The 16,988-nt window shown below is 42.9% G+C and overlaps 1 protein-coding gene across 2 annotated transcripts in view; it reads left to right on the forward strand.

Annotated features, from left to right (window-relative positions):
• The window catches only part of LOC127363607 (E3 ubiquitin-protein ligase RNF43), an 80,827-nt gene extending 63,839 nt beyond the window's left edge, over positions 1 to 16,988 (forward strand). The window contains exons 3-9 of one of the 2 annotated variants that reach the window (XM_051400314.1): positions 10,787 to 10,861; positions 11,009 to 11,143; positions 11,568 to 11,669; positions 11,776 to 11,937; positions 12,031 to 12,154; positions 12,450 to 13,964; positions 14,102 to 16,988. In XM_051400314.1, coding sequence (XP_051256274.1) covers positions 10,787 to 10,861; positions 11,009 to 11,143; positions 11,568 to 11,669; positions 11,776 to 11,937; positions 12,031 to 12,154; positions 12,450 to 13,964; positions 14,102 to 14,127 — 2,139 coding nt within the window. In that variant the 3' untranslated portion in view covers positions 14,128 to 16,988. The remainder of the gene's footprint in view (positions 1 to 10,786; positions 10,862 to 11,008; positions 11,144 to 11,567; positions 11,670 to 11,775; positions 11,938 to 12,030; positions 12,155 to 12,449; positions 13,965 to 14,101) is intronic. The other variant, XM_051400315.1, reaches the window with a different exon arrangement.

The following is a 16,988-nucleotide window of genomic DNA, read 5'->3' on the forward strand; positions in this document are numbered from 1 at the left end:
TGGTGGCTTCTTCCACTCAAAGGAGGATTATTCCGACCTGAATTTCTTGATTGAGTGCAATACAAACAATAAAAAGATAGTGGCTCCTCTGTGGGATCGGATAGTTTCTCATGTGGGAACTTTCACAGCTGAGGTTTTTTAAAAAGGCCTTCTAGATGATTGGAGGAGTGAGAAGAAAGCGTCAGAGGTGGGGTTTGGTATGTTTGTGACTCCATCCATCCAGGGAACTGACTTGTTACATCGCTTTCCCTGCCTTGTAACCTACGTGGTTAACTTAATTATACTTATTACACTCAAGTACTGCTAATCAAAGTATATCATGATAGTTACAGCTGTAATTAATTGTAGAACTATTTCATATGCTTACACAGCTTTAGTTAATTATAGTGATTGTTCAGTGTAGCTGTAGTCAATGTTGGTGAGGCACCGTTGGAGTGAAAGGGTCAAAAGTGTTTTATCACTCACTGTCATACACTAGTTGTACACCTTGTTACCAAAAGTACACACACACACTAAGTTAAGCAGTGGCCAGTTCAGGCTTCAGCATACGCTTACACAACAGAAAGATTTCACCTTTAATTTGTAAATATAATTGAATCTTATTACTTCTGATTTATGTGTAATTTTGCAAATCTTGTATAAATGAGTGAAATATGATTAATGATAACATTTAGTTTTGTGATATTGTATTAATTCTAAAAAGAAAACTATCCATTTATTGTCTAAATGAATAAATAACTATGACAATTTTCCTAAAGTTAGATTTATTTGAAATCACAATATTCACTTTTGTTACAGTATTGCATTATATCGCAATATAATGAATCGTAATCCCTGTATTGTGATACGTATCGTATCATCAGATTATCAGATTTGGATAATCGATAAATCTTTTAGATGAACATGTTAGTAAAATGACCAAAAAAATCCCTGGTTCCAGTTTCTAAATATGAATTTAAAAAAAATTATTTTTATGATAGTAAGTTGAATATCTTAAGGTTTTGTACTCTTTGTGATATTTTGTCATTTGCCAACATTTTATACTTATTCTCAATAAATTATTGATTAATAAATTAGTTGCAGTGGCTACACATATAATGTCATAATTATTAACATGTTTTATTATTCGCACATTAAAGCCACTATGTCTTAAATTGTGTAGAAAATTTCAGACTTTGGTGCCCCCCAGTGGTAGTATTGTAAAAGACACCATGTTGAATGTAGGCTTTTGTGTTTTTCATTATTTCTTTCCTGATTTCATACCGCACATTTTATACATGTAGTACATATATAGTTTACATATTTTAGCCTGGCAAGCTAAGGATGCTAGCCCTGGCCAGTCAGGTTATAGCGGCTGCCAGCGAGGCCTTTAAACTCAAAGTCTTGTTTGCTTTTTCCCCTTCTTGACATGTTTACAGAGGGTTACTCTGTTAACACTCTCAGTGCCCGCCGGGTGTCAGGCTTGCTGGGTTTACAGAGCGAAATGGGAAGTCACATGGTGGCGTGTGTGCGAGCCAGTCGGGCCTCTCGGATCCATCATCACGGGCCGTCACCCACCACATCAGTCTCATCAGCCCCGCAGGCCGTAGGCGCTCGCTGCCCGGCTCTTTGATGTTTCGAGGATGTGTTTAGCAAGCGATAGTGTATCAGATGACATCGGTCATTCTCTGTCACCTTGTGCTTTGCATTTCAAATCTGTGTCAGAATGTAGCCAGGGCCTGCCAACGAGAGGGGGCGAGAGACAAGGGAAGTGCAGAGGGAAAGAGAGAGAGAGGGCGGGCTGAGCTGCATTACTGTGAGTTCTCTAAATGACCTCTTTTACCTCCAGACAGGCAGATCAGGTTCATACTTTTTCCAGTATCTCTCTTCCCTTCACCTGAAAGGTGGCCAAGCCCAGGTTCTGGATTTAGTGTTTGTGTGTTGGTGTGTGTGTGTGTGTGTGTGTGTGTGTGTGTGTGTGTGTGTGTGTGTGTGTGTGTGTGTGTGTGTGAGAGTGCGTGTGCCAGGATGAATGGGAGGTAGAAGTAGGAGGAGGAGTGTGTGTGTGATTCAGGCCCACCCCCTCCGGCTCAATACTTTACTGAGAGCATAGAATCTGCTCACCTGTCCTGACATGCCCACCCAGCCCCTCCTGCCTCCCACCCCCCTCCTCTTCATACATTACTTGCCCCCCCCTCCAGCAGCCCCACATCAAAGTACCCCTGTGAGTAATGGATACCCAGCAGGGCCACACCCTTCCCTCCTCCAACCATCTCAACTGCCACTCAGCCGGTGTCGAGCACCCGGCAATCACACAGCACACACACATACGGCAATTATTCACACACAATTAGACTTAAATACACGGCTTCAAAGCTGGGTAAACAACATTTAAAGCAAAGCTGCGAAGTTCTGGTTAGTTTTAATGTAATTTACCAAACTATTTCAACATTTATATAAGTGTACCAGGAAGGGAAAAAAAGGAATGTACTCACTCATCTAATGATGCTTAGTGTGTTTTTAGCAAATGAGCTGTCTAATCACTGTTTGTTAGAGTTACATATTGTGTGGGCTGGAGTGTGGACTCTACATCGGTAGATAATAAATAATGTTTTAAAGAGTTCGGTCTAGACCTACTCTATTTGAAAAGTGTCCTGAGATAACTTCTGTTATGAATTGGCGCTATACAAATAAAATTGAATTGAATTGAATAATTGTGAAAATAAAATGGCATTTCTTTACACCATCCACAACTGGGAAAAGTTACATTTAAGTAATGCATTACTTTAATGAATTACTCCCAGAAGAAAGTAATTAATTACACTACCTGGTACTTCTGCGTTACTCTGCGACATTGCCTGAGGTCACGTAATATAAACTGCATTTAACAAGCCAAACACAAACCAACTCACTCGAGTCGCTCGCTCACCAAACTATAGCGGATGATCCAGTGTCTAATGTCTAATACAAAGTCACCCAGGCGATTGTGACGCAAACGTGAATGAAAAGGTTTGATTATTTCTATCCGCCCGGCGTGCACACATAATAATGAATGTGACGCAAGTAGACATAATTGAGAGCGCCACCAGCCTCACAGAGCAGTTAGCAGTTAGCAGTTAGCAGCACGGTGTTAGACTTGCTCGCCTTGTTTAACAAATAGCTTTAACGATTTAGTTGTCTCACTCCCCATTCATTCATTAAGTCCTGAAAGCTCCTGTTGCTAATTGACGAGCAGAGACGCACAAATCCCGTAGACTTTAAACTGGACACCCTGTTAAAGAAAATGTCCACAACATCAACTCAGACCGCACCTGTTTTTCAATGCCACTTTACCCCCCGCCCACCTTTTATCACCACCAGCCCTCGCCCCCGTCTGCTCCTCATTTAGCCATGCGGCGTGTCCCAATGCCTCAGTAATGGTTCCAGTGTGCCAGGCCAGTCAGGAGAAATGACAGAGCAGAGAGTCTGCCTCAGACCTGTAGGCCCAGAGCTCTGCACTCTGTCATTAGACACTTTAATGCAGCAGCACCACAGCCTGCCCGCCTCACTCCTCTCCCTCCCGCTCTGTCCTTTCCTTTTTTTCTTTACCTCTTTCAGTCTCACTCTTTATTCCCACACACATTATTCCATGGTATAATTTACTCATGCAGTGAATGATGTCGCTGGGAAAAGAGACGTTAGATTGAGTTAAACAGAGTCTAGTGCCATGTTTTGAAGGGGCAGGACGGGTTATCGGAGACAGAGGAAATGCAACATCAACAGGTTTATGGCAGAGTGTGGTGGTGTGTAATTAACGGTGATACAGATTTTCACTATAAGGGCAGCCATGCTCACTAATTAGCTTAAGTTGAGGTTGAAATGGTTGCACTGTTATAAATGTCAAAAAGGTCATTTATACATTTTGTTTAAAGAGTAAAAAATGTGCTTGTTTTAGGAAAAACTGTGTAACAGTATTAAATCTGGTTCCAATTCAAAACATTTTCTAGTCCTCTGTCCTGCTTTGTTCTTTATGCTGAAACTAATTTCTAGAAAATTCCTGACAGAAGGGAAATGCCTGCCACGTCTGGAACCAGTCACATTATCGCACTCCATGGGAAGATTTCTTCTTGTTACTGGTGTATGAAAAACAGTTGATGGCTCAGTGTGAGAGTAGATGACTCGCTCGGACAGATATTTTGCTGCTGTGTGCTCACCGCTGCAGACGGTTAAAGATATGACTGACTGCCCCTTTAATGCACAGACTTAAATAAAATCAAAAGTCAAAGGTTATGAAGCTACTGGGTCACACTTGGACTCTGAATATAGTTCTGTAATCATAGATGCACAACTGATATAGCAGATGTTTCTCCATGGCAGGACTGAATGTGTCTGTGTGTAATATTCTCATTATTGCCCTCTCCGTTACGTATGAACATGGCTGCGGATGAAGGGAAGCGGCCCGCTGGATTGAATAGGCCTGGCTATGCCATCCGCACCACATTAAACCCATGACAAACACTGAGACATTAGCAGGCAGAGCGATCTTGTCAGGCGACGGAAAAACCTTGGCACATCCCTTATGTGAAATAAAGACGTCAGGGCAGCGTAGTTTGTTTCTGCCCCGCCGAGAACACACCGTGATGCCAGGCCTGGCTCGCAGACCGCACTTTGCCAGGGATGTAAATAAACAGCGCTGGCTGGCCCCGAGCAGGCCACCCAATGCTGAGAGTGAGAGGGAAGATCACTGGCTCGATCTGGTGTTTATGCAAGATGAGCTGTGGTTAGTACTGCAGTCAGCCAAGTGCCGCTCATACTGAGGTGGAACATAGATTCTTGAATGGTTTGTTTGTGTGAATCATTTTCTCCTGTCAGCCTCAGTAGGTGTTACAATTTTAAGCCGTGTTGAGTTGTTATGAGGTCATAGCTGCTTTCAAATGGTTCTGATGGCATAAGATTTTGTTTTTAGAACGATGACATTATGTTGCTGAAACTGTTTTCAGCTAATTAATCTCATCGTCTCCTTATTCACAGAGTGGGTGAGAGGATACTGATTGTAAGTATTTAGACAAATAAGTCACAATGTTACATCGTTTTACCGGAGCTTTCATTCATTTAGCCTTCATTAACGGATGAATATCAATGGAGGTTCTCTTTTTTAGTTTAGTTACAGTTCTTGGGGAGTACTACTGCATATGTGAAGAGAGTAGATAAAGTCTTTCGTGGCTCCAGAGGGAGCTGTGGGATGTTGGATAAATTGCCTCACGTGATGTCGGCGTCGGTTGGGTCTGAACCAACCTCATCGCTGCCTACTGCTAGTGGGTCGAGGTAACATTAACCGCTACTCGCCTTACACACCTGAATCTCCGACCAAACTGTTGGTGGTCCAGTTGCATTGTGGGTAATGTAGGTGCCAGGTAGACATTTTGGTATGACCCAGTGGGAAAATGGCTTGTGTCAATAATAAAATGAATGATGGCTGAATTCCATTTAGCTGCTTCAGTTTTCAGGGTCCTGGTATTGTTCAGATTGTCTACATATTCTACGAGCGATGTCACAGCAACAACCTTTTGTCAGCCTTGTTTCTGTATAGATGGAGGACACTCACTTACTTACAGTGTTGGGAGTAACACATTATAAAGTAACGTGTTACTGTAATCCCGGCGGTAACTAGTAATGGCGGTAATTAGTAATGTAACGAATTTGGCGGTAACTAGTAATGTAACGAATTACCTTTTCAGATTAAATTAATTTAACGCAATTACAGTTGCTGAAATTTACATGTGTTTGTTACTTCGTCTTTCCTTTAAATAGTGGACAGCTGCAGAAGACAGTAGAAACAAATGCTGCACGTCCGAGCGTGTCCCCTTGATTTTTCAGTTTATGATCTACAATCGCCCGACCTTAGACCTAAGACAGTTCAGTTTGGTCCTCAAATAATTATTTATTAAAGCAAAGCTCAGTCAATATAAGGTAGGGACTCTTGTAGTTGCTGCCCTCTGGTGGTCAGGAATATTAATAACTAGATAAATTTGTCTTGCACAGCAACAATAAAATGATATAGTTGACTACTGTGTGCATTAATAAGACATTTAAAAGTAACACAAAAGTTACTTACTACTTACTTTTATATGCAGTAATTGGTAAAGTAATTCAATTGCTTTTGAGAGTAGTAACTAATTACTATTTTCAGTAACTTACCCAACGTGGCTTACGTGTAACTCCCAACAGCTTCCGATTTCCTTCTAAACCTCGTCCTTCTTGGAATATCCTTATGAAAACCTTATTAGTCTCTCGTCTCGTCTCGTTTCTGGCAGAAAGCCCTGAAGGCAAACTTTTCCCACATGCCCATGTTGACTGCTGACTGGCGGGGAAACGTCAAGGACGTCAGCGATGATCATGAATGAAAATAGGCTGGATCTGTAGCAAGGGCGCCAAACTTCACAAAAACAGAGCCAGAGCGACATGTCACTTAGCCTGTTTGCTGACGCACGGAGCAGGTTGGGACATCTTCATTGGGAAAAAACTGAAACCATCACCATTCACTTATTCGCATGCTCAAAGCTGACTCAGTGAGCAGAGCCACCGTTGTTAATGTTGTTAATGTTGTTAATTACAACTCTGCTTTTCCTACTGTGTGAAAAAGGCCCACAGGCAAGCTCAGCAACAGGACTAGATGATAATTCCTCACAGTGTAGTTACATTTTTCTGCTATGGTTGGTGACCATGGCTGAATGAATGTAAGAAAACCTTGATAAGACAGTAAGCCATGGGTTGTCTGTATTGAATGCATACCTATGTGTGTGCCTGTGTGACCTCACAGCCCACAGGTGTGTTTATGTTTGTGACCTGAAGCTCGCCCTGCCTGCTGCCGCCACTCCTCGCCAGCCCCATCCGACATAAAACACATCGCTGTCAAAAGTAGAAGCAGACTGTTGTTGTCTGTGAGTTGTTTGTTAGTTTTCCAGCAATGACATCTTCACTGTATAACTATGTGAACCGCAGTCATTTCCGTTGTCGTAATTGTTTTTACTAAAATGCCAAATAGTGTTTAATCACGTGTCACCTAACCACACGTATGTCTGTGTCAGTTCCGACCATAACAAACATGTTGAAACCCTTGCGCTGGCAGCCCCCCTTTAACTGTCTTGTTAGCGTCAGAGCTGCGCTTTTCATTGCACTATTAAAGGTTAAATATATCTCCTATTAATCATGTAATGAGATCTCTCAGGCCTCTTCCGGGTGTGTGGCTCAGTGGAGGCGAATGGCTTGGCGACCACACTGTGGTATTACTACTACTAATACTGAGGTATAATAAGACCACAGCAGCAGGCACTGGAGAAATATATTACGGTATATTCCTGAACTGTAGGAGACTATTTGAAACTTCCCAACTGCTTGTGTCTGTCTTTGTGTGTGTGTGTGTGTGTGTGTGTGTGTGTGTGTGTGTGTGTGTGTGTGTGTGTGTGTGTGTGTGTGTGTTGGACCACAAGAGCGGGCTTCCCTGCATTTATTACCACGATTAGAGGACGTATGGGCCCAGTGCAGCGTAGGGAACTTTTGAACCCCAGGTAAAGCAAATTCCCACATGTCAAACATCCAGCTTTCTCTCTTTTTTTCCCCCTCCTATGTGACCGCACCCCATTTAGGCCTATGCACGTACTACAATTACTGTTCTGATGAAACAGGGGAAAGGCTGTTACACCACCAGAGCAGGAAGCCAGATCAAAGGGGATATGTTAATTCTTTATTTGACCTCTTTCTTTCTGACCGTCAGTGCCATGGCCTTTGGATACCACCAACGGTTCTGTGGGACAATGTTGTTAACTCTCCACTGCACACTGCAATGCATGTGGACAAAAACACACTTACTGTATGCGCACTCACCGAGGGGGATTTAGGATATACAGTGCTTTTAATTCATGTTCTGCAATGTGCTTGGAGGAAATCGGTGCAGGAGGGATATGCTTCTGAGATTTTGTGTATACAAATGAAGCCTCTGTTTCTTCGGAGTCATGCATTGACTTTATCTTTTTGATGTGTTTAAAAAATTATCAATGCTGCCATCCCACAAAAGAAGTTCCTCATTAACTTGATTAATGGATCAACTGAGTGACTCTTGTACCTGAATGTTTTGTGTGTGTGCGAGCGCGCTCCTTCCTGCCCTGGGCTGCAAGTGGCAGGCTAGAAATCACTGTTTAGCCTTGTGTTTGACCCGGGTGATTAGGTGTTTAAACTTGTGTCTCCTCCTCATTAAGCGTTGGCAGATGCCAGACGCTTGAGAGTATGTGATGAGATATTGATGAAAAGGCTGCCAGTTGTTTTCCTCACTGACTTCTGATCATGCTCGCAAAAAATTTCTGGGCTTTTGCAGAAGCACAGAAACAACATTTAGAGCCAGTGCAGAAAAACCTACACACACACACACACACACACACACACACACACACACACACACACACACACACACACACACACACACACGTACACAGGATAAGACCAGATCATGGAGGAGCTGGTCAGTAGCAGTAGTACATATACAAAAATACACACACACACACACACACACACAAACGAAAGCACATGATGACTACAGCTTGTAGATGTGACAATATCTCTGTACTCTTAATGTGCATTAATACACACATTAAAGTTTGCTACAGGTCAGCTGATAATATAACTCAGTCTTAGGAATTTCTCTCTTGTGTTTCAATTAAATGTAGAATCTGATGTAGCACTAACATTGCAGGGTTTTTTTGCATATGAGACTTTCAGAGGAGCTCTTTGTTCACTATCACTGTCGTGCTTCAGTCTGAGGTGCACTTTTCACAGTATTTACACCATTGTGCAGCTTTCAGTAGTAAATATACAGTATATTCTAGTGATGTGTTGACCCGGCTCCTTTAAATGAACAACGGGAGCTTGATAGTTACATAAATGAATACAAGACAGAATAATAGGATGATTCTATAACATATGTGTTAAATACAATCCAGACACGTCTCACCTTTGGTAATAACATTAAAACCCAAGCATGATGATCTGACTCATAGTTAAATATGAATAAATATTAGAATAGAAATTATCTTTTTGCATTATTTAAGATTTTTAGACCATGCATAGTGTAAAATTATGGTATTCTAGAAAATATACGGTTTAATATAATTAAATTCAATATTTTAAGTGATATGATATATGTAGACACCAGGGCTGCACAAATAATCAAACTATTATCGAAATCGCAATAGTGCAATATCAATAGAAACTGCAATTCTTTCATAAATGTAAAATGTGCGACACTGTAGTTCTAAAGAGATGCACTGGCCTACAAACCTTGTTTGAGAAATTGTTTAAGAAAACATGTTTGTTTGGAACATATCCCCACAAAAAAATCATCATCATCATGATTTTAGTAGTTTTGTCAGTGAAAATCACAATGTGAAAATGATCATTCCCACTCTAACCGTGAATCATATTGCAATCACAATATGATATGATATGTCAAAATAATTGCAATATGATGTTTTTACTGCATCATGCAGCCCTAGTACACATATACCAATCATAGATCAAAACATTGCTAAATGTGGCTTAATCATAAAATCTCAATCTACTCTTATTGATCTAGATGATTCCCATCTCTAGTATATTCCGTGGGAGTTACTATTTTGGGGGTTTTAAAGTGACACTGTAACTTCTGAAGAACAAAAATAGCAAGTTCAGTCTCTTACAGATAAAATGTTGAACTGGCAGCAAAGAGCACCCTTCAACCTTTCAGGACACTCTGGGGTTTTGCTGCTGCAGCTTTACTTGGTCTGCTTATGGTGGCTAATATTGGTGGCTAACGTTACAAAGTTTTGATGGATATTACTATGTTACTGATATTATTGAGTTAGTCTGCTAACCACTGAGACACTGACTCTAGTTCTCTCTACTTGTGCTGTTGTTATGTTTGAACATTTACCCCATACTCTGTAATTGTCACTTGTTCTAAACTTGTGTTAATGTTTTTATGTGTCTGGTTACCCGCATGCTATTTTGGTGTATTTTTATTGAACCTGTACAATGAAATGTCATATTGACATACACTCCTCTCCTATTTTTCCTCTTTCCTTCATTTTCAAATATTCTTTTAGCTTTAAAGGTCCAGAGTGTAACATAAAGGAGGATCCAGAAGGTTTTTCGCTTGTTTCACAGCCACCGTAGTTTCTCTTTTGTGCTAGGAAATGGAGGGAGAAGCACTGTAAATCACACTGTTAAATGATATAATGAAGTAGTTGAATAGAGGGGGAGACCGGCAGCACATTTTAGAACCTAGTTTGAATACAAAACTGTCTCTTATTTGCATGTTAGGCTGATGCGCCATCCATTTTTTATTTCATTCAGCATAACACCTTTTCTTTTCCCTCAATCAAATAATCCTTCACTATGTCTTTTGGCAATCCAACATTAGAAAAAGGTTTGGATCAGGCAGCAGTTTGGTGCTGGGGCCTTCAGATTCCTGCTAACACACTTTTTAGTCGGTATGTGGCTTCCAGAGTCAGGTGGAAAAGTGGCAGGAGGGGCTGCACTTTGTCTGTGTATCGATGCCTGAGGCTTAGTGCATGGCTGCCATCTAGTGATGGGTTTAGACACCAACTGGACCGGCACGTTCTTCTATGTTCACATGAACTGTCCACTGTATAACTGGCCTGTGAAGGAGTGTGTGAAAGGTTTCCTGTCGTCTTTCTTCATTATTCAGATCACACAAGTATAAGAATTTCCTAAAAATGTCCCAGGTTGACACATTGCTGTGTTTTAACTGTAGTCTCTCCTGCACTGTCTTCTTCAGGCTCGCATGGCGCTGGATAAAGGAGCTCAGGCTGTTATCTTTGATGTCAGTGATGATGCCAATGCTGCTGCTGAGGTGAGTGTGCGGGCACAGCTACAGACACAGTTACATTCATTTGTAACATATATTAGATGAAATGGATGACATGGAATAGCCACACTCATATTTCTGTGTCTTTCTCTTCCTGCTTTGGTTACCATCCCTTTTGCACGACACACACAGCTGCGAGAGACGGACTCCCTTCCCCGTCCGGTCGTGCTGGTGGAGGCGGAGGATGCAGAGGAGCTGATGGGTTTGGTCAACAAGAACGAGGAGGCCAAAGTTCGCATTGAGGTCATGATGGAGCAGCCTAGATGGGTAGGCACTGAAACACACACACATCCCTGACTTTCCTTTCATTGGCTGGAAGAAGAGAAACCCCTCTGGGAAATAGAACAGAAAGGAAGTTGTTTAAAAGCGCTGTAAATTTCACACCATGTTAGCTGAGAGGCCACTGGAGGCTCTGTGTTTAATGTTGTTTTGGTGTGAAATCATCAGTGTATTGATGTGAACTGGATGTTTGGATGCAAATGGATCATCCAGTGTAGAGAGGAGGCAGTGGGAGACAGATTATGATATCCATGGGCGTGAACACGGCACGGGTTCCCCTCACCCGACCATGCCTCACTCATGTCTTCTTAAAGGACACTTCACAGATTCACAAGATCTGAGAGTCATATTGCTGCTGTGCTTTCAATATAATATTTAAGTTCTCTCTTTCCGTCTTCTTTTTGCCTTTCAGCCACATTATGATGTGGGTATCCTGCTCACCATCGTCCTAGCTATTCTGAGCATTGTCCTAATCTTCGCTTTCCGCTACAAGTGCAAGTCCAACAGAACGTCGGTGAGTGAAAGCAGCAGCATTGGTAAAGGTGTCAGCGGATCCTCTTCAGTTTGGATCTAAAGCTCACCTGGAGATATTTTCTAACCCTGGCTTCTTGTTTGTGCAGGACTCTGTCCATCAGCAGACCATGCGGGCCATCAGTCGATTGGAGACCAAAACCTACACCTCCTCAGGCTCTCAGCGCCACCGTGCCGCCTGGGGTTCAGCCAGCAGCTCCAACTCGAGCCCCGTCTGTGCTATCTGTCTAGAGGAGTTCCAGGACGGGCAGGTAAGAGGAAAGCGAGGAACATACTGTATCCGTGGAGTAACTGTCCTTCTCAGCTATTTATCCTCAAATCTACCTGCCTCCTTTTTATCCCAGCATTTGAGGATCATCTCCTGTGCTCACGAGTTCCACAAAGACTGCGTCGACCCCTGGCTGATACAGCACCGCACCTGTCCCCTCTGCATGCACAACATCATGGGTGAGGAAAAGCATATTTACAGTTAAGTTTTGGTGCCCATTAGAATGAATTTACAGGAATCTTTATTATTTTCTTCTACTTCAACAAAGTAAGATTGTTATAAAGGTGAGCTTTAAGACCTTTTAACCATCTGCAAATCTGTGGCTCCCTTTTTTTATTCATTGATCATTGTCAAGTAGAAGTACTTCAGTCAGTTTAAATCAATGTATACTTTTACTAACAACTCAGGCATGTTTTGGACCAACCTGTTATTACAGTTAAACTTATTACAGCCCTGCAGTATTCTGTATATTCTGACTGCTGCTGTGGTCCACAGGGACGGAGCGGCAGCCCCAGAGGAACAGACTCCAGCAGAGTTCAGAGCAAAGCCAGAGTTTCCTGCACGCTCAACCTTACAGCAGCCCACGCAACCACCCGTTCCCACAGCATGCCATTCCCTTCTCTATGAGGCCTCACTATCCTCGTGGGCCCTCTGGACCCTATCCCTCTCTGGGCCACTACACTGCCTCTTCTCCCAGAGACACCCAAACACTGCGTTTCCTCACCAGCAGGCCGCTTGGCTCCGGTTGTGGGTACCACCTTCCTGCAGAGGGTCCCAGAGGGCCCCACAGGATTGGAGGTAACTGCAGGACTTCCACCCACCACTACACCCCACGTCGGTCCTGCCACAACTATCGCTCATCGTGTCCGGCGCAGCGCAGTGCATCCAGCTCAAGACTGCACCACGGAGCCTCTGTCACACAGCAGCCCCGCGGAGCCGCAGCTCATAGTAGGCAGGACGAGGGCAGCTGCTCGGGTGGCAGCTACCACACAGAACGCAGCGGATACTTGGCTGATGGGCCAGCTAGTGACTCCAGCTCAGGGCCGTGCCATGGCTCCTCCAGCGACTCAGTTCTCAATTGTACTGATGTGTCCCTGCAGGGGGTTTATGGCAGCTGGTCCACCTTCCGTAGCTCTCTGAGTAGTGACTATGATCCGTTTGTGTATTATGGGCCTGGTCCTGGGCGCGCCCCCCGCAGGAACAGCCTGGAGGCATGTGCCCAGGCCCGGCCCAGGTCTCTGGATTCTGTGGTGAACAAAGCGGGTTGCCCCGAAGAACAGCCACAGACTGTGTTCAGCCACATCCACTACCACCGCCACAGACACCACCACTATGAGGAGGGGGAGCACAGCCAGGGCCCGAGCAGAGGCTCAGATGAGGAGCAGGGGGCCGTTGCTGCTGCTCCTGCAGCTGCTCCTGCTGCTCTCGTCCTGGACAAAGACTCACCTGTGTGCCCTCCTAAGCACGGCCCCTGCCAGTGCCCAAAGCCAGACCCCACAGATCGGCCCAGTCCTGGGGCAGAGTGTCAGGACCATGACCCCAGCGGCCCTACAGGACCTCCTGTACTGTTGTCCCCAATCCCCTTACAGCTTCAACCCCACTGCTGCCACCCGGGACACGGACACCCTCCCGCTCCTCTTGGGAGAGTGGGTGGCTGTGTGCTTGATGGCCCCTCTGTTCGCTTCCACCAGAGCCTAGATCTGCAGGATGACCGTAGCATCCACTTCCGCTATGGTCAGGGCCCGGGCTTCTGCTGCTCTCCCCCTGAGCTGCACCCTGCCTTGCTCCCCGTACCCCTCATTCTGGACTCTGGAGGTATGGAGGACTGGCCTTGCTGTGCTGGGGCCCATGTTGTGTGGCAAAAACGGGTGCAACAGGCCCGCTCAGAGCCCCAGCTCCTGGGGCCTGGGACCTCTATGGACAGGCCACCCTGCAGGTTCCACCACGGCCCTGCTGCTGACCGCAACACAGACATTTGTTTGTACTGCCAAACATTACACCACAATCAGGGTGGGTGTCACACTTGTTTATCTTTGATAGCATGACCAGCCATTTTGGCCTTAAAGGATCATTTTGGGTGAAAATGATTTTTGTATTTGTTTTTTATTATAATTTGAAGGTGACTTGAGCTATCTTTGTGTCCACAGGATCAGAAGAGGAGTCCGGTGTGTGAGAACTTGTTGCATCCCCAATTATCACGCTGCTACACAGGAGCCAGAATGGACAAGCCTCTCATTGGCTATCGCTCTCATGTCTTCCATGTAATTCCACCAGAAATGCCTTCGTGCAGACGATTCCCCAGCTCCCCCCAGGACTCAAAGCTCACATGCTGAAAGTTAGTTCCGTTATTAAGTGAAATCATTGTGATTGAATCATGCTAAATTTTTAGAATAATGCTGGACCATTCAAAATATTATATGTCAGAATATACTGAATGTTTGGGAGTTGCTGGGGAAACGGCTCATACACCACAAAGGGGAAAAAGTGTTTTTCTGTGTTTCTCCTTGTCAGTTATAGGAAGAATATTCATTACAAACACAAGTCCCCATGCTCCTTAGTGACAACTAACGAATGATCTTTGCTTATGGGCATTGAGCCCACATGAAGTGAGACTCCATCTCTGCATTGCTCACTCTATTACAAAATAACTTGATTTATCTTAGAGGTACTTACTTTCACTTGCGTGATCTTCGTCTTCCTTCGCTGAGTCCAGTCTCAGCTGAGAGAAGCTTTTCTCTCCAGCCTACCTCAGCTCAGATTTCTTAACATGCCTCACACAGGGGGTCTTTAAAGGTACTGCTGTAGTGATTTTTTTTTTGTTTTTTTTGGTCACAACCATGTAGCTCCCATAAACTCAGCAAAAGTTAGATCTGTCCAAATGGAGAGAAAGGTTGATGCTCAGTCCCTCAAACAACAAGCATTCGCTGAGGTTGCTGAGCCTTGCATGGGCCTTGTTTTCATTATTTCAATAATGGCAGCTGTTTCCAACATGTTTGTTTGTGTTTTGGATCACTTTCTGTTTCTTTTTTTTCGTAGTCTGTAATTTTCTTTTTCACCTTTCAACATGAACCTGTTTGACTGAATTATGTGGTCGTCATTACAAGCTATTGTCTTATTCTTGTCATTTCTCTTGCCAGTGGTTACTTCACATGTTTGACCTCAGTGCTGTTAAACCCCCTGATCAGAGGGAACAGGCCTCTTCACGAGGATGACAAACTGATCCTCTGCTCCTTTAATCCATCACAACGTTGTAGTATCCCCCACATATGGTAAACCCTCCCATTGTCCTCCAGCATCTAAAGCTCTAGAAAACTGTTCTACATTGCAGCCATAGAAAAGAGATAGTGACTCTTTAATGATGTAACTGGAGTAAAGCCATGCTAGGTAGACCTTACAGTCAGCTCAGTCGGTTGTCGTAGCACAAGTTTAATGAAAGCTTGCAGTGCTTTCCCATGATTTCAAACCGTAGGCTAGGTAGAGCCTGAGAAATATCTCAGGAACAATCAAACACTGGAAAAATGGGAAGAATTCATCTTAGTTACAGTAATGACAGCCAAATTGATGAAAAATCCTGTCATTGTAAATGTGCATTGCCCTGCTGTTGAGCTCACAGCACTTGAAGGAACATTAAAGATGTTTTCATTCAGATAAATAGTTCAAATGTTTAATTCTGTCTCCACACTACAAACAATAGAATCAAGGATACCTACTATTCCCTCTTTCCCTGTTTAGCCACTCTGGCAGACTGACAGACAGAAAATGTGTTTATATTCCAGGAGAATTACGCTGAACACTCAAACTGTGTAGATAAAAGTCAACCACACCGTGCCTTCAAAGACAGCTCTCTTATTTCCATCCTAACCACAGATTCGCATGTACTCAACTAAATAATCTGAGATCAGAGGAATGGGAAGCGTGGACTTTCCTTTAAAGTGAAAATGTGAAAGCAGTCAGATACAGTTTAGCTTTGCAAAAACAGCAGACAAAGAGCTCATGGGTATTGCAATGTAACCAGTAGCACTTACTAAAGCCTCATATGTGCCTTATTCATTAAAACTGTTCATCATCCTAAATCTGGAAACTCCGAACACACTAAGCTCTTATATGTCTAACCAAAGAGGCAAAATCTTGAACCGATGAACTTATAACATAGTTTGTGCTTTTTTTTTTCCTGCTTCAACCTTTTCCTTAATTCTCGGAATTAAATGTGTTTTCAGTGACAAGAGAGCAATACCAGAATTGAAGTGGAAATCATTTTGGACTCAATATTATTGGACAATCATGCAGAATCTTTCACCTGCAGTCCCTTGTACTAATACCTCACTTTGAATGTGTCAACGCAGCGTCCTCCAGATAAAGTATCAGGGTCTCCTCGTCTGTTATTTATCGTGCCCAAACGGTCTACGAGACTGAAATGGAAATGACTGAATTACAAAGCAGCACTTTGGCTTAAGCAGATTTTATATACATCTATATATATATATTACTATATATATATATATATATATATATATATATATATATATATATAGATGTATAAAATACGTAAATCTCATAGTATTAATTTAAAACAAGCCCAAAACCATCAGCACATGAAAAATAACATTTAGTGATGCTGCAGAGCATCTGATGTGATTTCATCCTGTTCAAGATCTTTCTCTTTGTGTATGTTTATGTGTTTGTTTTGTTATGTTTTGTAAGAATACCGAGCTGAAACTGCCTTTTCTATGAGTAAAAATCCCTCCAGAACTTTAAGGGATATGTCAGTATATTTTGGATACTTTGTGTACAAAAAGAGAACAACAAAAACACAAATGAAATAGTGTTGTATTTTATATATAATAGAACATTTCAATATAGTGACATGTCACTAATATATTTATTTACTAATATATTTATCCATTTTGTCCAGGTTTGAAAGAGTGGTTTCTGTATAGACTGAATGTTTCTATATGGAAATTGACCAGTGCCATCACAGATGTATCAACCTGTCTTCATTCCAATTATATGCAAATAAATTATTTTGAAATAAAA

The sequence above is a fragment of the Dicentrarchus labrax genome, unplaced genomic scaffold (assembly GCF_905237075.1).
Source record: "Dicentrarchus labrax unplaced genomic scaffold, dlabrax2021, whole genome shotgun sequence".
NCBI classification, from domain to species: Eukaryota; Metazoa; Chordata; class Actinopteri; family Moronidae; genus Dicentrarchus; species Dicentrarchus labrax.